The 21,477-nt window shown below is 39.5% G+C and overlaps 1 protein-coding gene across 8 annotated transcripts in view; it reads right to left on the minus strand.

Moving 5' to 3' along the window:
* Nucleotides 1–21,477, minus strand: part of LOC115621769 (peripheral plasma membrane protein CASK) — a 49,565-nt gene that overhangs the window by 18,474 nt on the left and 9,614 nt on the right. The window contains exons 1-4 of one of the 8 annotated variants that reach the window (XM_030515513.1): nt 18,318–18,434; nt 10,058–10,381; nt 6,950–7,208; nt 5,340–6,890 (exon numbers count right to left, since the gene is read on the minus strand). The exons of 4 other annotated variants lie outside the window; for them this stretch is intronic. In XM_030515513.1, coding sequence (XP_030371373.1) covers nt 5,340–5,756 — 417 coding nt within the window. In that variant the 5' untranslated portion in view covers nt 5,757–6,890; nt 6,950–7,208; nt 10,058–10,381; nt 18,318–18,434. Of the gene's footprint in view, nt 1–4,483; nt 4,526–5,339; nt 7,209–10,057; nt 10,382–18,317; nt 19,094–21,477 lie in introns of those variants that run through there. 3 more of the 8 variants (XM_030515514.1, XM_030515515.1, XM_030515516.1) reach the window with 3 other exon arrangements.

Below are 21,477 nucleotides of genomic sequence, written 5' to 3' on the forward strand. Positions count from 1 at the left end.
TTTTTTGCGGGCGGTGGCTTCTCCTCCCCACCACCCCCCTACTGCTGAAACAACCACGCCCATAACCCCCCAACACCCCAACCACCCACACACTCACACTCCTGCTGTTTTGTTTTATTTTTTTAGTCGTTTATTTGCTTGCCTTGAAAATGGCGCCTCGTGCGTGCATGTGTTAGTGTTTGTCTGTTGCCTGCTAAATTGCAAAATAATGTACACACTTGCCGTTGTAATCGCCATTGTTGTGTGTGTCTTTATATGTGTTGCTGTTGCTGTTCGTCTTGATGTTGGCGTTGGTGTTGACTGTAACTGCTTGTTCATGCCATTGTGCTTGTTCATCAACATCAGCAGGGGCGGGCTGACAGGCGACAAAACGTCATTACAAGCACTCATACAAGCCATGATGTGTGTATTCTATGAATGCATGTAGCTGCTGTATGTGTCTATGTGTGTGTGTGTTTGTGTGTGTGTGTATGCACAGCACAGCCAAGTATGTCTTGTGTGTCTTTTGCCTTGCTTGCGCAATTAACGCATTCACAAATGAAGAGTGTCAAGGCTTCAAGACAACCAGGCAGGCAGGAAGGCGGGCAGGCAGTCCTCCCATCAGTCAGTCAGACATCCATTCAGGCAATTCATGAGAAGGCATACTTGCGAAATATATGGAATAGAGTGCCACCCGATATGCCCCCCAACAATGACAAGGGCGTTCGATTTGACAGTTACAGCAAAACTTGACAGTTTTCTTCCTTTTCTGATTGCGATAAAAATCCGCAGAAAAAAAGGTATATTTTCTCATCGATGCAAATGCCCATTTTTGATAAAGGTTCTAAATTCGAAGCCTAATGCGATTCCTGCCACACCTTTTGCTAGTTCAGTGATCATCAAACCAGTCTGAAGCCCACTCGCACGCACAAATTAGCCACGGGCCAGCACAAAAGCCGTCATACACTCAGAAAATAGCATTAATAGTCAGATTTCAGCACGAAATTTGGCAAACAGCCATGACAAACGCAGTTGGGCTTCGCTTTTCGAAAAACAATTCAGATTACAAGAAGTGGTGTAAGTTTTTTCAAACCTACATGCCAAGGTAGTCCGTAGCTCTAACTCTCAAATTTCACTTAAAAACGTTCGCAAGTGGAATTTTTTTTATCTTTTTAAAGTGGAATGAGAATATGAAGTAGCCCCGACAAAAATGTTGTCGACACACTACAAACGACTCCCTCAGCTTTAACAATTGGGTAGAGAAGCATATTATTCTTGATTAAAACATTTCTCTTAAATTTTAAAAATATTGTTTTAAGAGAGTGTTTTAACTTATACTTAAAAAGTGGATTTATATTTTATTATTTATATTTTATTATATTTATTAATCATTTAACATTAAGTTTCAGTAATTGAGCACTCAAAGATTATTGGAAAGCGTAAAAAAGGGATAAAATTATATCAACATTGACTTTACATAAAAAAAAAGCCCAAAACTTAAATTGGAATACGCATTCTGAAAGTGCCTTTCAATACCTTTCCAGTAACATTTAAATGCAATTTCAGGGTATTCCGTAACTGGGAATTAGTTGCGTCTATTATGTTGATACAGAAGCATAGTATTGAGCTTTTTTTTATCACCGAATTATAAATAAAAAACAAAATTTTTAATAACTATAATTGTCAACTTTGAAATTCGTATTAATGTAATTAATTGTTACAGCAATCACTCATCATTAGTTCATATTTAATTGGCCATTTTTAATTGTTTTTTATGTATGAAATTTTAAATTTCTTTCAAGTTAAATGACAAAGTTTAATCTGCAATCTGTTTATCTGGCATTGAAGGATAAGTGAATCAAACCTTTACGTAATATTAACATTCTCAAAGCGAGAAAAGTCCTTCTTTTGAAGTGTATAGAGTGGTCCCATCAAGGAATGCCCGACAACGCTTTGTCATGCTTGTTGTATAATATTTATGTAAATTTTAAACGCTAAGGACGCCCCTTCAACTCTATTTACCTCTAGGTAGCCCACCGCCACATAATTCTTTTGCTTGCTTTCTTCCTTTAGTAGCAGACGAGCACACAGGACAACCGGGCAGGCATGCTGGCAGGCAAGCAGGCAGGCAGGCAGCACAAAGCAGGCGCAAAAATTGAAAGGCGTAATGGTTTGCTGCGCTCCACTGACGCCAACATTGATGTTGAGCTGCCTACTTTGCATTTGACGTGACCGCCATTCTGGCCAGCATCCTGGCGAACACAACTGCCGTGTGTCCCTTTTATGTTTTGCGCTTTCACTTTTGTGTGTGCGTTACAATTTTTCATAATAAATGCCATACTATGATGTTGACGGCAACAGCGGCATTATGCTCTATAATCGAGTGGAAGAATTATTTGTGAGAACTAATTGCATTAGTGACATTCAATTTGCCGCCAGCGGTGAACTCAACTCGGGAAGAGGGCGTCCTGCTCGAGGAGAGGTAGCAGGCCTTTGAAACGAGCAGAGTTAAACGGCAATTGTCACAAACATTTGACAGCACCGCCAGGCAGCCAAGCAATAAACCACGTGGGCTTAGTTTCATTTTAGGATCATTTTTTATCCTGCTATTTTAGTTGTTGTTGTTGCTGTTATAACTACTGCTGCCTACTTTTAGGCGGCGCAGTCAAGCAAAAACTACAACTGCCTGCCAGCACGCGCACAGTGTGACTTTTGTCAGGGTGGCTGAACAAAAAGTAAATTAACATTTTAGCCCCAAAATTTTTCTTTTCCATTAAATTCAATTATTCTCTAATTAGTTAGTTTTTGTAAATCGATTAAATGCATTTAACCTAATATTCTAATTTATTCGGGTTTTTAAGATATTGTTACCAAACACCTAAATATTTTTTAATATAAGTATGCAAAATCTGCTCCTGATAGCTGAAACAAATTTATTTAGAATTAGTTCAAATAATCCACTGTAGCTTAGATGCCCCGAACACTGCAATAATCAGGAAAACGAATTACTGTAATAATCAGAAAACAGCATTAAAACACTGTCTATAAATCCCAAAGGAACCTAACTAATCTGCACTCCAAATCGTTAAGCACTCTTTTGCACTATTTTAATGCTTTATTACCAAACCCACTTAAGACAGTTAAATATATATAGTTGTATACTTCAAAATCTGATTATAAACATATGATTGACTCAAAAAAATTAAATGAAATAAAAAAACCCTCATAACCTCATATAGAAAAACTGTCAAATCAATTAATCATTACTTGATTATTAGAAGCTTAAACAAATACTGAAAAATCTCACATTAAAAAATTTATAGGACCGATAGTATTAAGTAGGACCGATATTATGTGAACAATACATTAACGATTCAGGCCTTAAGGCGAATATCGTTAAGGCATTCAATATACTTATAGTAATAGAGCAACCGGCACATGAACTTGGAAAACTGGATTAGCTGAACGAGCTGCTGCGAAGCTCGCCATAATAACGGGAATGATTGCTCTTTTGGCCCTTTGCTAAAAAATAAACCAATAATTTACCGAAAATAATGGTTTTTTTTTTCAATTTTTAAAAAGAAACAACTACATGAACCAGCCTATATATGCTAAATGTATATCCTATGAAAATTAAGCTAAAACATATTTTATGTAGTTTGAGCAAACCCAAAAATTGATAGGACTATTTTTCTGAAACCAATAATAAACATAATTTTACTTTCCGCACCAAAATTAATCAAAATTGTATAATAAAGTTATATAATATTATATATAATAATTAAAACCACCAATACATTAATAATCACTGCATTTAAAATGCTTTAGACTCAAACGATTCAGTGAGGAACCATGTGGGGATTGATTCAAAAATCGAAATTAGATTGCTTATCAAAATTTATATTTCGAAACTAAAATTCTGTTCTGTTAAATTTAGCTTTTGTAGATTTGTAACTTTAATCATTTCATTAAGATGTGTTTGGTGATTATAGTACCGTTTTAAGAATATAATCCCCTGTTCACGCAAATTAAATATCTCACAAAGTAAATGCTATATAAGTAGTACTTATGTAGCACTATTCAGTTCAAGTTCATCAGCGTCGCTGAGAGGCGATTTGTTTGTAGCTACAAAACATTCTCACTCACACACAAATGCACTGCGAGCGACAGTTCCACATAAGCCATGGAAGCTCATTTTGTTCAACTATATTGCTAAAATAGCATGCTATAGTATGTGAGCCGATTTAGCAAAAATACTAGCAGTCGCACAAATATGGCTTCCGTGCAGATAGAATTCGAAGGCTTTTTCGGAGTCGGCAGGCAGGCGGGCAGATGCTTGCTTGCCTCTAAGCTTGTGAGCAATCATGTGAATTGAGCTATTTATAATTTGCAAAACTATGTTCCTGTGTGTGCCTTAATTTGTACGGGTGTGTGTGGTTGTGTGTGTGTCTGTGTACGAGCGTGTTTGTGTGTGCGTTGGCAAAACCAAATTAAATAATCTTACATGTCGTTGGCACATTTCTCTGCCGAATGTGGGCAACTATTCGTATGCCTCGTTTGCTTACCTGTTCAGCATCCGTATCCGCATCAAAACCGAATATTGGAGTCAAATTGAGGCAGCAAGGAAATAGAGAGAGAAAGAGAGAGAAAAGCGAAAGGTACACATTTAAGTCAAGTGGCCACAGCAATACACAATATACGTATATATGTATATAAATAAATCTACATATACTATATACAGTTATCTCTATGGCATGTCAGGCAAAGTAAATTGAAATGAAACTCAAAGGCGCAAATATTTTGTGGCAAGCTGCGAATTCTGCAAATAATAGTGCATTACTGTTTCTGCATTCAATCTTTTTTAGGCAATGTAATTAGTTTAGTTGTCGGATTTTAGGTACAACACACACACACACACACACATAGACAAATGAGTTACGTACAGGGTGACCGTATTTAGCTTATTTTCCTAGAATATTTCAATTATTTTGCAAATGTTTAGTGAAGTTTTAATTAATGTTTAAATGAGATCGCCGATTTAATCGAAATGGTATTGGCTCCAAATTAAACTTCAACTGAGTTTGTTTATTATTGTAAACTTTTAAAAGAATCTTTTTCGATGCCGAAACCAATCTATATAACTTAAAAGCAATAATTGTACCACTAAGATATACAAGAGGAACTTAAAACCCACTTTAGGTATTGCATTAACCTACTTGTATCTTAAACAGAACATAAAATACAAAAGGTTTAAGAATATAGAGTACGTGTCTTTAATGGTTTGTTTTGAGTTTCGAAAAAAAAAAATTTAATTTGCTAATTTTTTGGTCACCCTGTGATTGTAACACCCTGGCGCTTACCTGATGTCCCGAGCATATGGAGCCGTTGGGCACACGCACACGAAACGGACTGTGAACGGGGCACGAGGTGCGGGGCCCCCAACGGGAAACAGCCGCTGCCTGCTGCAGCGACATGGCCGAGCTACACGGATTGAAGAGCGCCGGCGGTGGCGGGCATGGCGGCGGTGCAGGTGATGCACCACCCATGCTTATTGAACTCAAACCGCTCATGCTGCGACAATGTCCGCCGCCGGCCAACATTGTGTCAACAGGATTGCCGGAGGATGGACCATGCACAATGCCCACACCGCTGCTGCCGGCACCGCTGCCGCTCATGCCGCTGCTGCCACTGCTGCCACCACCGCCGCCGCCCACTAGCGAGATGTGCGAGCCACCGGACATCAACGACTGTGATGTCAGCCCATGATGCTGGCACATGCCTAGACTGAGGCCGGAGGGCGTTACGCCACAACCGCCACCGATACCGCACAGCGTTCCCGCTGATGACCATTGACCTGCACCGCCTGCACCACTACAGTGAGCACCACCGCCCCCTGCACCCTGTACGCCTGCACCAGCTGCTGCCGCCGCTGCGTGTGTGTCGCCGCCTCCGCCGCCCACGCAGTAATGATCCACGGTAAAACTGTCTTGGCTACCAGAGCATTGCAGGCGGTGCGGTGGCGGTGGCGAAGATTGACGCGAATAAATGTTGTAAATTGCTCGACAGCGGGCTTCAGGCTCTTGATGACGCCGATGTCCCTGCTGGCGTCGCTCCTGCTGCTGCTGCTGCTGCTGCTGCCCTCACTCTGCTGGCTCCTCTTCTGCGTCTTCGTCCTCGTCTTCCTTGATATGTTGATCCGTTGCTTAGTCTGAGCTTAGCAGCCGCCACGCAGCTGCCGCACGTCCTTTTGACGTCTCGCTGGCATCGCTGGTGGATTGAGGGGCGAAGGTTTGGCACGTTTATATAATTACTCGCTTTCTGCAATCAATCCCTCCCTCCCTCTCTCTTTCGCTCTCTTTCTTTCTCTGTTTATTACTTTAACTTGCTGCCGCTTTCTGTGCGTATTTAAAGCTCAATCACAGCGTTGCCAGATTTCTTGTAGTATTGTAGTAGTGGTGTGGCTTCGCTTCGTCCTCTTCCTTTGCTCAATTCTTTTATATGACTAACAACAATAAATACTAACAACAACTATGTATTGTTTTAAATCTTAAAATTACAACAATTGAAACTTCTGTGCAGCCTGGTCTTTCGCTTCGCATCGCTGCTTTATCCTGTCCGCCCTCCTTTGGGATCTGTTAGCTGCGCGTTTTTCATGTAAATTCTGTTGCTATCACTGTACATCAATATATGTATATATGTATGTATATATATATATATATATATATATATATATATATATATGCATATAGGTATATAATATTTAGGTATGTTGTATTGTATATTGCCACCTCAGTGGCTTGCTTGGTGTTGCATTTAAAATTATTGTTTCCTTTTATTGATTTATACTACTGTGTGGTTGTTGCTTTTCTGTATTTGTATATACTTTGAAATTTCCTTCCGTTCGAGTATTTCTAGGAATTATTTACTATATTTATTTGTGCGCTTTCCAAATTCGAAGTATGCTGCTCACCGGTTTCCTTTATATTCGATTCGATTTTATTTTATATCTCTTTTATACTCGTATGTGCAATTGAATTAATTTATGTATTACATTTTTTTCATCACAATGTATTGTAAGTATGCATGTAATTTCAATTACTTTTAAGCTATTTTTATTTACTTTTTACAGTTTTTGTTTACGCTCACTATTTATTCATGAATTTAGTTTAATTTTGGGTAATCGGTTTTGTTTTTGTTTCTTTTTTTTTTAAGATTTTAGCATGCGAGTTCTGCAAAAGAAAATTGTTGAAAAGCCCAAAATTAAACGAAATCTATTGAGGTTGTGGGGTGGCTTTGGGAGGGGCATTGGGGGTGGGGGTAATGAGTAAGTGTTGCTTGGAAACGTGTGCTAAATAATAATGATAAGGCTGGCTACAGAGCTAAGCGAAGGCCAAGGGAATCTGGCTTGCAGGAATGTACCAAATAAATAAATAATGAAGAAGTCGTATGTAAGGATGTGAGTTTTTCTAATATTTCTAGCATTGATTGGCTTTTACTGCTCAGCAAATTTGTTGCTGCGTTCATTTTTTTTGGTACACGTATATCGACATTTTAAAGTTCATATTTTAATACAACTTTTTTCAACATATTTATCTCGGAAAAAGATTGATTGAATTAGAAATGCAACGAATAAGACGAACATATGTTTTATTTTCTGGAATTTTGAACTAGCAAACAAAACTGTTTTAAAATACTATACTTATAGTATATTTTAGGCTAAATCTATAAGATATCTTTTTTGAATTCATAAATGCACATAAAAAATATATAACTACTTACTACGCTCTAGCACGCTCATTAGCATTCATAAACTCTCAAACTCAATGCCATTTCATTTAAGTTAATAAGCTGCCCAGACGTACTCGAAAAAAAACAACTTTTTTTTATGACTGCTACTTTGGAAAAACAAGAAATAACAGATAAAAATGCTCGGGGGAATGCAAAACATTTGTGCTAGAACTTTTCTATCAAAGCCGCCTTTTTTCTGTCTCTCTCTCTCTATCTAACTGGCTGGCTGTCTGCCTGTTTACGATGTATATTTTGGTGTAGGGTAGGAAAACCATTTGGGAAAAACAACGCGCAACATTTTTAAATAGAAGAGCCTACGCTAATAGAGAGCCTGTCGAGCATTCGATTCCCCACGGGGGCCATCATAACCACAACGTGAGATTATTTATGCTAAATAGTTTGCATAAAACTTTACACACAAGGCCAACAAAGTAGCGACCAAACAAAATTTGATATTTGAGATGAGACGCAATGGCAATGTGAAGCATCGAATTAAATTAAAAGGGAATTGTGAATGCTTAAATACATAATAAAAAGTGACGGCGATGACGGCAACGGCACCGACAACGACGACAACGACAACGAGCAAGGACGACAAGGACCAAGCGCAAATGTTTGCTCCTGCAGTTTCCGTTTGCCTTTCAACATTTCAGAATGCTAATGTAGCCAAAATTGAATGAGAACGTGCCGAGCTTTTGCTTTCTCCAGATAGCGGGGACCCAACACACATACACCTACATTTATAAGTATCTCAGGCGCCTAAGGAGCCCATAAACTCGTCGTACAGAAGAAGTTTAGAACAAAAAAAAAAAAGCCAAACCAACTTTGTTGCAGAACATACGCGCAAAATAACAGAATTCAATTCATAAAAGATTCAAAAACCAACAAAAGGCACACAAAACACACTGAAACAGCGAACTCAGAATCTCGAACTGTGGAAAACATGGAAGAAAAAGAAAAATAAAGAAAGGGAACCACAAGCGCAACGAGAATCAACAAAAAAAAAACAAAGAATACCCCAACCAAGTAAGTCAAAAGCGAAGCAAATGTATCTGCGGCCAAAACACAGTGGTTACAAATTTTCGTTTCTAAGTACTACAGTAACATTCCCTCTACCTAATCATTAATATTGTCTAGTCTAAATGTGGCGGATGAAAATTCCCCTCACTTGTACAGGTTAAACCTAAGTTATGGTCAATCTCCTCAATTGTTAATTCTCTTTTTACAGGAATATTCATCCTAATATGTATTGTAAGCTTTAAATATTGCCAACACCACAAGTTGTTTTGGTCATTTAATTCTATGGTCTAAAACAATGGACTAAAGTCCTTAGGGAACACATCTAAACATTACTTTTTCCAAAAGAGCACTTTAATAGAAACACTAAACACCAAAACATGGTTCAGAAAGAGGCACGACCTTTGTTGTTTGTTTTTTCATCTCTGCGCAGTCAATAATATATGAATATACTGAGTATGTTTACATTAAAAAATGCTACATGCAAATGTTTAAAAATCCCTAATGTGGATACATATGTTTATGAACAATGATATCCGATTTCTAAGAACTAACACATTTATAGCTTAGAAGCAAACGATTGCGAAATCTAGAGGATCTCTAATGAATTTAATTGTACTTTTTAATTGAATTGATTGGGGTAGATTAAGCAACAAAATATTCAATTCGGAACCACTGTGGAGTGTACCGTGGCGAAAGAATTGCAAAAATGAGGTGAGCATCTGGCTGCTCTGACTCCGCCTGAGCTTTTTGTGTGGGTGTTGCAGTTGGAGCTGTGCAGGAAGTTAGACGCCAGGGCAAGTGGGAGGTGAGGGTGCTGCTGGCCCAGCAAAGTAAATGAAACCAAACATTTTTGGCGTATTGCTCCCGTGCGTTACTCTAAATGTGTGTGTTTGTGTGTTAGTGTGTGAGTGAGTGAGTGTGTGCGTGCCTGCTGCTCTGTGCAACTCTGTGGCTGTATACATACATAAATACAGACATACAAAAATATATGTATAAATATATATATTTTTTTTGATAAGGCAAACGGCGACGGAAATGGCAAAGGAACTGTCGGCGGGAGTCGCTAAAGCTAAGGGGTGTGCGTTATTGGTTAGTATGGGGCGGGGGTGATGGTGTAGGGGAGGTGAAATTCTTTGCTGGGGATTCTATGGGGGCAGGTGTAACATAGTCTGCTGTTTGTTGCGCAGTGTAGTGCGGTCGGTGAGGCTGTGAGGAAGTCGGGGTGTGTGTTCAGTTGAGTTGTGTTTGTTGCTGCTACATTAATACTTACTGCAGCGTAATTGTTGTTGTTGTAGTTGTTGTTGTAGTTGCTGCTGTTGCCAGTCGCTGTCGTAACTGCTTGCTGTACTTCTTCTTTGGCTTGTGTTTTCAGTTGGGAAGCCAAAATCAATAATGGAAATTACACAGAAAAACAAGTGCAACTTCGGCTGCTGATACTGCTGCTACTGATGCTGCTGCTGCTGATGACGTTGACGACGTTGAATATTTCAGCAGACTTGTTTGGTCATTTATCCTTTGATAGCTTGTGCCGCTCCACACACACACAAGCATTTATGCATGCTTGCTTGCTTAGTCACTGGCGTCGTTATATGGGCTGTTAGTAGTTATAACATTGATTTCATTTGCAATCTGTTCGACACAAATAGACACACACACACACACTTGGGCACGTGCGCACACAAAAGGCGCACAAGAGCAACAACAACAACAATCTGATTAATTTAATTCAATTGTGTGCGCGCATTTGTTACGCATTTTCGATATCATTGATAATAATTTGGCAAATCGATTTTGAAATGTGGCAAGCCCGCCTGCCCTGAAGCTAAAGCTAAAGCTGACGATGCGAACGTCGACGTTGACGTTAACGTTGACGCAGAAGCTTTAGCAGACGACGGCGGTTGTTGCTTCGCAATGGAAACGAACAGCGACGCACTCGTGTCAGCATCGTGTCGTCGCCTGGTCCGTTAGCCGAACAACTCCCACATACACAAAAATATATAGTCTGGCTGACTGACCGAGCAACCAAACGAACGTCGTCTCTACTGGTGCCGCTGCTCCTACTGCTGCTGCTGCTTCTGCTGCTTGTTCGCACAATATGCAAAAAATCAGCAGCGAGCAAATTCAATGGCGTGAAAAAGTCGCCAAACGGCCACGCACAACGCTCAATGATATATGCGTATGTGTGTGTGTGTGTGTGTGACTGTGTGTGCGTGTCTATCTGTGTGCAGTACAGCAAATTCCTCGCATATGAAAATCAATTTGAAATTTTGCATTTATTCCTCAGCGCAGCCGATTGCTATATGGATATGTATGCATAATCGCCATTATTGTTCCAAGACAATTTCATAGCATACTTTTACGCGCAAGTGCGCGACACAGATTTCTTCTTTTATACAAGTATTTTTCTCCTCATCCTATTGTGTGTACGCTTCAGTGAACGAACAACATTTTAATTTGGCTGTCAAAAAGTTTTGCACTTGTTTTTTTTTCGCTCGCACGCACGCTGTTTTTGTTGGGTGCTTTTTTGGCTTGTTTGTTAAATTAAAAAGTTTTTGCCACATCCATTTTTTGTTGTTTTTTTTTTTTGTTTTTTTTTTTTGATGGGGGAAGTTTACACTTTTATGCCGTATGGCAGCATTTCTTCACTTGCCTTATATATGCTCTACATACAACATATATAAGTGTGTGTGTGTGTGTACGAGTAACTTTAGGTGAGCAGTGTGTGTCTGTGTGTTCGTGCGTGTGTGTAGGTGTGGGTGTGTGTTATATGTATTAGTGTGTTGGTTGTGTAGCAGCCGTCTTCGTCCTCGTCCTAGTCGAGTGAAGTATAATGTGTATTGAAGTAGAGTGTGTGTTGTCTGTTCTGTTCTGTACTGAGCTGAGCTGAGCTGCACCGTCGTCGCTGCTGTTGTGAATGTTGTGTGTGTATCACCCGTCCTTTCCAGGCAAGGGCTCGCGTTATACTGCCACAGTTCCAGCTCGCAAGGTGCACAATTATAGACTAAAATTTCACAGTTATCATCAAAGCGTTGCGCCTCAACTCTCTAACTTGGCTGAATGCAGCGGCAGCAGAAACAAATTTGCTTTTCACCTTGCGTCGTCGACGCAGCAGCGACAGCAACAGCGGCAGCGGCAGCGCAGCAACCAAAACGGAGTCAGCGGAGCAATCAATTTCCGGTGCAGATGCTTTGAGTTGCATGCGTGCGAAAGAGATGACTATATGTGTTCTCTGTGTCCCCAGCACTTTAGTCTGTGGGTGACTTTTTGGCTCAACGACGTCGCTGTCTCTGCCTCTGCTGCCGCTGCTAGCTTATGCTGAATCTGCAGGCAGCGCAGGATGCTGCTCCACACATGCGCATTAAGAGTAGCCCAGCAAATAAAAACTAACTGGCCCGGCTGTGTATTATTGTTGTTGCTTTCGTACCTCCTCTTTAACAGCATTTCTCACTATTGGCATCCGTTGCCGTTGCTGTTATTGTTGTTGCTGCCTTCGCTGTTTATATAGCAGTGCTTGGAATATTCAGAGTAACACAACAATGGCATGGAACGACTTTTCTTGGCATCGAGAGCGTGCAAAATATTCGTAATTTATGGCGCAATGTCTGCCACTGCTGCCGCCGCCGCCGCCGCCGCCGCAGTCGCTGCTATTTGTTAGCATTGCCTGCATCATCGTCATCATCATCGCCATCATCATCCTGATTATCATCATCATCACCAACAGCGTTGCAACTACGACCAGCAGTGTAGTCGAGAGGAGTTGCTTAACTTAATTGAAGCGGTTGAGTAAATAGAGCAGCTGCAGATTCTGCTTAATAGACTATAATAATATCTAGCCCATTTTTCACTTCTGAATTATTATTTAACTTTAAAATATACATACTTATATAGTACAATAATTAAATAATTATCAGTATGTTTGCTTTCCTTTTTTGTAACGTCCACTAAAAGCAACTTTTTCGCGTGAAACACTATTTAAATTTATTTGAATTGGGTAGCTATGTATTTAATTTCCCGTTGAGCGGAAAATGTAAAGAATTATTAAAAACCATACTTCTAGGTTTAAAATAAGCCCTTTTACAAAAAAGGTGTAATTTTCAAACTAAAAGTAGTTTGCATTGGCTGAAAGGCAATTGAAATGAATTAAGAAACCAATTCGTTAGAGATTCTCTCGATTTGTCAAGATTAATTTTAATCCGAGCCATTTGTCCTAAAACGAGGCTTAACTTTCCTGTAGGTATTTAGACAATAGTCAGCGTATAAGCGACATTGCCAAATAATGAATTAACTAGGTATTTCGAATCTTAACGTAAGTTTTTCCCATCACCTCTAGTTTCGGATGTTCAAGAATGTCTTTTGACACCAAAAACATAAATAAAAGACAGAAGGAAATATTAGAGACAATATTACGTATATTTTAAAGATATTGAAGATGCAATTTAATTTTAGCTTCAATCAAAAATATGGCAAATAACGTCTCGAATATATACATGCGGGTACATATTGCAGGCAAATTTCGCCTAAATCATTTATTTACAACTTTTCTGGTGCAAGCGCATAGAATTTCATAATTAATGAGGGCACAAAAGGTACGCAAATAAATTATAATAATAATAAAGTAATTATAGAAAAAGAGCCTCCCTTTAAATTTGGATACAGTGAATGCACAATATAATAACCACATTTGAGCATGGGCATAAATCAAACAAAGTGCACTTTTCAGTTAAATAGTAGTTGAGATGATTTTTATAAGAATTTAAATAAACCATCAAAGTTCCTTCTCATATTTCTGTGTAGTTTTAATATTTCAGGTACAAAAATAATACTGAATTGCAGGAAAATTTCGCCTAAATAATTTATTTCATAATTAATGAGGGCACAGAAGGTATGCAAATAAATTATAATAAAGTATTTATAGAAAAAGAGCCTCCCAACATTTTAGCAATGCAATTATTAATTAAAATCCTTCGGGCTCTTTTCAGTTATACTATTTACTCTGCAACAGAATTTAAATAACCCATCAAAGTTCTTTCTCATATTTGTGTGTAGTTTTAATATTTCAGGTACAAGAGTTGGATAAAACTAATACTGAATTGCTTGTTAATATATTTGTGATGAATAAAAAACTCACAGCACTGCAGAATACTTACAAGTTGTAAGCCCCTTTTTTTGAAGTTGGACAAAATTGACTCGATTGATTGAGTTATTTCTGCAAGTGTTCTAAACGCGGACACGGCTCTACTAACTTAAATATAGTAATTGCTTAGATTGAATAATTTGTTCATTAAATCGCAATGGCGAATTGAATTCGGTTAGACGATTAGATGATTACGACTAAAGTGGAGATGAAGAAATCGGTTTCACTTGAATAATAGCCACTGTACACGCAAAACCGTTGTCGACTAGAAAATATCGGAGACTAAAGTAGGTGACTTGTCCACACTTAGTCACACACACACACACGCACACTTTAACTTGGCACACACTAACTTGGCACACACTTAGGAGGCACATGGTGCGGTGGCACATATTTGCCTGCTGCATGCGGGCGTCTGTTTGCTCTGGCCTGTTCGTCTTAGGCCAGCTCTGTTCCCTGCCGTTTCATTCTATTCTGTCCGGTGTGGTTGCTGTCGTCGGTGGTGCAGTTGTAAAGGATTCATTGCCAAAAAAAAGGTGGAAGGTGGAAGCCGCAACCTAATTACATGTGGTAAGCTGTTGCCTGCTGATGCTCCAACGGCGCTTAAAATGTGTGCGTGCCTGCGTCTGTGTGTGCGAGTACGTGTATGTGTGAAAGCTGTTTGTGCAAATACTTTATAAAGCGGCAATTGGAGGGTTGGACTTTGGGGGCTAGTGGTGCGCAGCTGGCCGACCCCGTTGTTTGCCATTGGGGTTGTGCAAACAGAAACAGAAGGCAACCAGCGACATACATTGCGCACACTTAACAGCAGAAGTTTCTGCACCAAGGATGTTGCAACTTTCAAATGATTACGAAAGCTTTCTTTTCATATCATTCATCTTGCTAGCATTTGTAGGTCAAGTTTATTTCTTAAGCCGCTATCTTTTAAATAACACGAGTATTCAAAACGGATGTGAATTAAGTCATAAACTTGGTCGCAAACTTCACAACGCATTTATCTAAAAGATATTCAGTGTAATCGTAGGTCTTATATGGGAACTTATCTATACGCTATCTTAATCGCAGTTTTTTAATTATTTATTTTTTTTTTTATCTTCATCTTTCTTTCTTTTTTGTTAGGTCTCTGACTATTCTTTATTAGATATTTTTGTAATTTCTACAGGCATTTTTATTCTTTAACTGCAGCATTGTTTGTTGGCAAAATAAATAAATAAATAATTGATGGCCTTTTAAGACACTATAGCTATAATGAAGCGTAAAAATTGGTTTTTATTCAAAACAATTGTATGTTGTGTTTGACACATCTGGATACGCATAGATTTCTCTCGCCGCATTTAAAATACTGATTTTTGAAACCATTTCTTGAAACCGTCGGTGCAATCAATTGGAAACATTTTTTTTACTGACATGCCCTAAATAACTCTTTTATAACATCAATATCATACTGGATTTTGATATATTTGGGAAAGTACTATATCTCATTAATGCTGTTAAATATTTAACATTTGGAATAGTATGTAGAACGAAGTAGGCCTCCAAAGATCGTAGGTTTACACATTTAAGATGTTACCCTAGTCAAAACTGAGCTGTTTAGAGAACACAAATTGTTTATTTGTACATTGATTGGTTTTGAAATTGGCTTTGCTGGCAATAAAGCATTGATTCGCATTGGAATAACTCTTAGATTTCCATTTCAATGCGATTGCAGTTATTGAGTTTAATTTCAAATACGAACTTTCAGAATCCTCGATTGCCAATTGGTTACTAATTACACAAAACTTCTAATTTGTTGGACGAAAACTTTCGTTGATGAGTGTGCCAAAAGGGTCGAGAAGTAAGTGGAGCAACGCAGTGTGCGCGGCAGCCGACAGAACCCACTATATTTTATGAGTTATGAATCTGTTGAAGCACAGCAAATATTTATTGAACGTTGGCCCAGCTTATTTTCCAGCCAATATTGCTAGCTTCTATATATATGTGTATATATGTGTGTATGTACGTACAGGCACACCAAGCAGTACACGGAGAAGGCCAGAGGCTTGCTAGCCCGCAACTGTCATGCAAATCAGGTACTTGGCAAGTTTTATGCGCTACATAACAAGCTTTTAATTAATGCACAATAAACGAGATGCCAAGTGTTTGATGGCATGTGTGTCTGTCGTGCGAATTCAAGTGAATTCGAATTCATTTCGTTGCATATTGTGCCTCGTAGAGTCGCTCAAGGATTCTAGGTTGTAGGTCAAGGCCTCGACACATGTAATAGCCCCACAGAACAGAGATGTGGCTGTGAATGTGTTGTTTGTGCCAAAGTCAAACCAGCAATAAACTATTAACACAGAGCTGCTAACAGCACAGCCTTTCAGCCTCTCGGCCACTCACCACCCCTCCACATCCTGCCCGCCATTTTAGCTGCTGCAATTTGGCACAAATTTGTCATTTCATCGAAATGGTGAAATGGCGAGATGGTGAGATGGCGGGCGCGGCATGAAGCGTTCTTGAAACGACACATGCCACATAACCAATTTGTAAACAAGAACAACAATGTTGCAACAACGCAAGCAATGACATCTGTTTGCTGCCACTATGGGGGCATGCAGTTGCCACACAACTTAGACACATTTGTGTGGCCAAAATGGTAACCTTAATGTTTCAGTTTGCTTGCCTGGCCTGCTCTGCTGAGCTGCTGAGCTGCCCAGAGCAGACCCAAGCCCAGGCTGCCTGCTTGTTGACACGTTTAAGTTGTTGGCACACACACACACACACACACACAACTCTACACACATTGAATGTATGTAAATGGGAAGTATGTTTGTAAGTACATATTGTAGTTGGCGCAGAGGCAGTCACGTTTGGCAAATCACAAACAAGTCAGAGGTAAAACGAGCCCTGTAATAAAGCTGATGGTTATAGCCTGAAATAGGCCAAACGATACCACAGTGGGTCCACAAGTGGATAAACAAGACACCATGGAAAAGAAATTGACAAATTGAATTATAGCCCATATCCGTATTGGAATCGGAAATCACTTCACTTATACTTTTCGAATACTGTGCTTTAAAATGTTGATCACGCACCCAGACTACAGGGAAAATTCTAGTTTTCAAAGTCGTCGATATACGTAAATAAATGTGGATTTTCGGGTGAAAATTTTTGATATTTTTGTAAGACTCATTCGCGTCATAAATTGTACTACTATCTGATCAAATTGTACCAAATTTGGTTGGTTATGTCAATCAGTGTGTGTTTGGTAGCTGCTTTTTTACGGCACAAAAATGTTGTCCTTAGATTTATAAAATAAAAATTCAACGAGTTTGCTGGAAATGTTGCAAAAGGGTTTTGGGGAGTATATTCTATCGAGAACATCGTAACAAATATGCTCCATGCAAGTAGTCCCTCCGCTGTTGACGACGATAATACTGGAAAACTTAAGGAAATTGTGTTCAGAATTTTAATGTTTGTTTTCAATAAAGTGAAACAGTTTCTATATTTCAAATTAGATTAAAATAGGGTCTCTGTATACCTATGAACATTTTATTTTTTAATTTTTTTAACAGTTTCGACTCGGATTTGACAATTAAATGTTTAGTTTTTATAGCCTGTACCCAAAGGGTGAAAGGCTATACTAGTTTTCTGCGAATGTATATAACATACAGAAGGAACATACAGAAAGAATTTGCCATATACATACAGTTAGTGATTATGTGTCCGTATGTTATGTTTCATCATGATCGGTCAATTCTGAAGCAAGTTATAGCCATAAATAAAATCGCTGCCCATGCGCTGCCTGCAGCTCTGCCCGCAGCTGTTGTTCCTGCTTTGGTTCAACTTTGTGCTGCATACATACACGCATATAAACACGCAGACGAACACGATTCAGATGTACGCTGAATATTTTGTATTTAATTTAATTAAATAATTTAATTAATATAATATTTTTAAATTCATTAGTTGTTTTTTAAATTTTTTCCTTTTTGATGGGAGGTACAGGGTATTTAAGAGTTGAACATGCTCGGCTTCAGCATTCCTATCTTGTTTAAATTTTTACAGCAAACAGAGAGTAAGTCGTGTTACTGCTGCGTTAAAGACGCACTCCATAGAGTTTGAAATATGTTTGTAAAAGGTATTAACATAACTAACCAAATATAAATCAAATTGGTTCTTAATTAACCAATAAATATAATCCTCAAGACATATATATATATATGATATATTTTCTTCCAATACTATGTAAGAAATAATAAATAGCAATAGAATTGCCTTTGTGTTTAAAAATTTGGATTTACGGACAATTGCAGGCTTTTGCCTCACTGTATAAGTAAAACGACGACAACACCGACTTGCCACTTTAAAACTACTCTCTGAGCGTTATGATCAGTAACTGGGTTGGCCAATTTACCTGCTGATGCAAATTGTTGTAGTAGCGTGTAATATATGCGGGCAACTGTTCGGCAGTCTCCAGACCTATCCACTGGAAGACACTCAACTGTGGAGTGGTCGTTGTTGTTGCCGTGGTCGAGGACACCATGGACGTTGTGTCGCAACAGCAGCAAGCCTCCTCCTCTTCCTCCTCGTCGTCCTCCATTCAACAGAGAATAGTAGGGAAAAGCCTTGTATGCTAATTTGCGTTTTTTCGCTTATTACGTTTATGCTTATAATTTCTTCTTTTTCTTCATTCTTTTATATGCAACGCACAACATTTGAATTTGAATTTGGTTTTGAATTTGAATTCGCATTCGTATTCGTATTTGCATGCGAATTGAGTTAACAACATACACACACACAGAGAGAGCGACACAGACACAGTTACACAGTTACACAGTCGCGCTATTACAGTTTTATGTTGCCAATTTATGAAAGGCAGCGGATGGTTCCACATGACAGGTAGCTCGACATTCGGCCACTTTGGCAATTGCTCCCATGTGAGCTTTGCCGCCAAATCCGTGAGTCCTGCCTTCTGTGTATTACTTCGGAAACTCACGCGTAATTGGCACACTGACACGACACTTCACACTTTACACTCCACACAGTACAACAGGAGAGGGGGCGAGAGGTAGATACAGCAGATTGGCGGCGTCAGGCCACTGCGCGCCGTTTCTTAATTGGGTCAGAGGCGAGCGTGTTTCCTTCGGAGAGGAGGTCGGGGCTCGAAGATACCGGAGTTGTCGACGACGCGGCCACTTGAGAAATAATCTTGACGAAGGTTTCCTAAACTGCACGTCATCTCACACTACACTAGACTACACACAACACTACTCTTAGTAGGCATTGTCTAAAAACGCGCGCCCGCTGAGGAAGTAGCCAACAACTCGAGCACGCGCGTCTGGGTGTTGCCCACTTTTTTCCCCACTTGTTTTCCTATTTTTTTGTTGTTATGTTTTGCATATTTTTCCGTGTTGTTTTTGTTTATTGTTTTACGCGCGCGCGCGCGCTCTGCTCGGACAAGCCTTTGGGGAGTCGTGGGAGTTGTGGGACGAAGTTGGACCAGTGGCGGTTTGGGTGTGGGTGTGGGTGAGGGTGGCGCTCGTTAGGCGCCTTTTTTACACATGACTTGCCAAGTGTCAAATAAACGAATGCAATAACAACAAATGCGTCTCAGTCGCCGCTGCCTTGTCCCCTGGCGGCTAGGCCGCAAACTAAACTAAAACGTGTGCGCGTTTGCATTTAAGTTAAATCTCGTTGCAACGCACACACTCTCTTTCTCCCTCTCTCTCTCTCTCACACACACACACACACACACATATATAGCACACATACTTGCAGGCATTGCACCACATCGCCAGTGACCAAAAGCATCAACTGCGCTGCTCGCTGCACTTTGCAGACTCTCCCTCTTTCTCTTTCCTCATTCTATGCATGTTCGTTGGTATGTACGAGAATGAACGCAAGCTGGATGGACGACAGATATTGTTTTATTTGCTGAGCTGCGGCCGAGGCCTTTACATTGTTTTGCGCTCCCCACGTCCCCCCACCAACCCGCTCTCTTACACTAGTGTGGTGGTTCGCTCTGCTTACAGCATTAACACATTTTTTCATCGCCTCTTTCATCGTTTTGTGCATTTCTGCTCATATACGATAATAATTTTTTTTTCGGTTTGTTTGCCATGAATTTATGGAAATAAGAAAGGCAGGCATGGTAGCAACGTACGTTTGCGTCACTAATAGGCAGACCCACTCCCGCACTCATCGCTTGGCTGACGAACTGACAGCATGCCGAAAACCATCAGCAACAACAACATTCCTAAAAACAGTTGCCCACGCAAAAAAGGAAAAATATAACAAAAAAATGTAGTCTGCTTCAAGGAGCAATTAACGACAGTGGATGGCACAGAGTTATAACGTTCATATCTACTGCACTCAACACAGACAGACACGCATATATATATTATATGCAGAGCATGGGCAAGACAAGATAGAGCGGCAAAAAAAAAGCATTTTTGCTATCGTTAAATGTTTTTATGCCCATTCGGCCGTTGGACTGTAACAAATGTATATGGCAGGACGATGATGGAACACTAACGTTGGTGACGATGGCACTTGAGCTCGGATCTACCACACTTTTGTACGGAGAAAACCCTATGGGGAACTGACAGAAGGCTGCCACTGCCGCTGCCGCTAGAGCTTCTGTTTTATTTTTGTTGTTTCTGTCGAGCACTTCTGTGCCAACAACGTACGAATTTCATTTCGGTTTATTCTGATTAAATTGTTTGTATTTTGGTTGCATTAGCAGCGAACGAACGCCAGCAACTTCCAAACAGTAGCTACAGTAACTGCTGTTCCTCCTCCTGCTGTCTGTCTGTGTTTGGTCAAAGGATTAGTGACTATCTGCGCTTGAGTATGTGAAGAACTGTGTACAGTGAAAACACACATAAGCAGACAAGCAGTGCAACATTTATTTGTGTGCTGTCCGGATATGTTTATATGTGCTAATAGGATTACCTAAAAGAATTCGAACATTTGTACTTCGCTTTAATGCACACGTCTCTACATTCACACCAGGGGCTTAGTCTATTTATTGGCAGTTAGCCATAAAACGACATGCTGAAGATACTTAGATATGTATCTAGGTACATTTGTATAAATACTCTCTCAATTGTATTTCTGCTATGAACCTTTATCGGTATGTGCAACTAAATGAAACTGTCAAGAAAGGTAGTAGCAAAGTAGCTTAATAATAAGAAAATGTGGTCCAAGTATTAAAGTTTATCTTACATAAATGCTTAAAAACCGTTTATCGAAACGTTTCTATGCCAGAGTGGAAAACGAATACAACTGAAATTATTAGCAGCATACTTTGAGGGGCCCCCAACCAGAAACAATGTAATTTTATTATTTTAGTGCACCTAGTACCTTATTACCTATGTATCTGACAGCTTAATATAGTTCTATTTGACCAGAACGATCCAAGAGATTTAAAGGTGTTATTCGATATTTTTGGAAATTTGTCAGGTTTCTAGCTAAAAAGAAAAGATAACGCTACAGTCGAACAAGTTATATTATAAAATACATATATGCGCCCATAGAAGAGGTAGAGCGAACTTGATGCTGCAGTTTTTGGG

Source organism: Scaptodrosophila lebanonensis, unplaced genomic scaffold (assembly GCF_003285725.1).
Source record: "Scaptodrosophila lebanonensis strain 11010-0011.00,11010-0021.00 unplaced genomic scaffold, SlebRS2 tig00000024-arrow-pilon, whole genome shotgun sequence".
NCBI classification, from domain to species: Eukaryota; Metazoa; Arthropoda; class Insecta; order Diptera; family Drosophilidae; genus Scaptodrosophila; species Scaptodrosophila lebanonensis.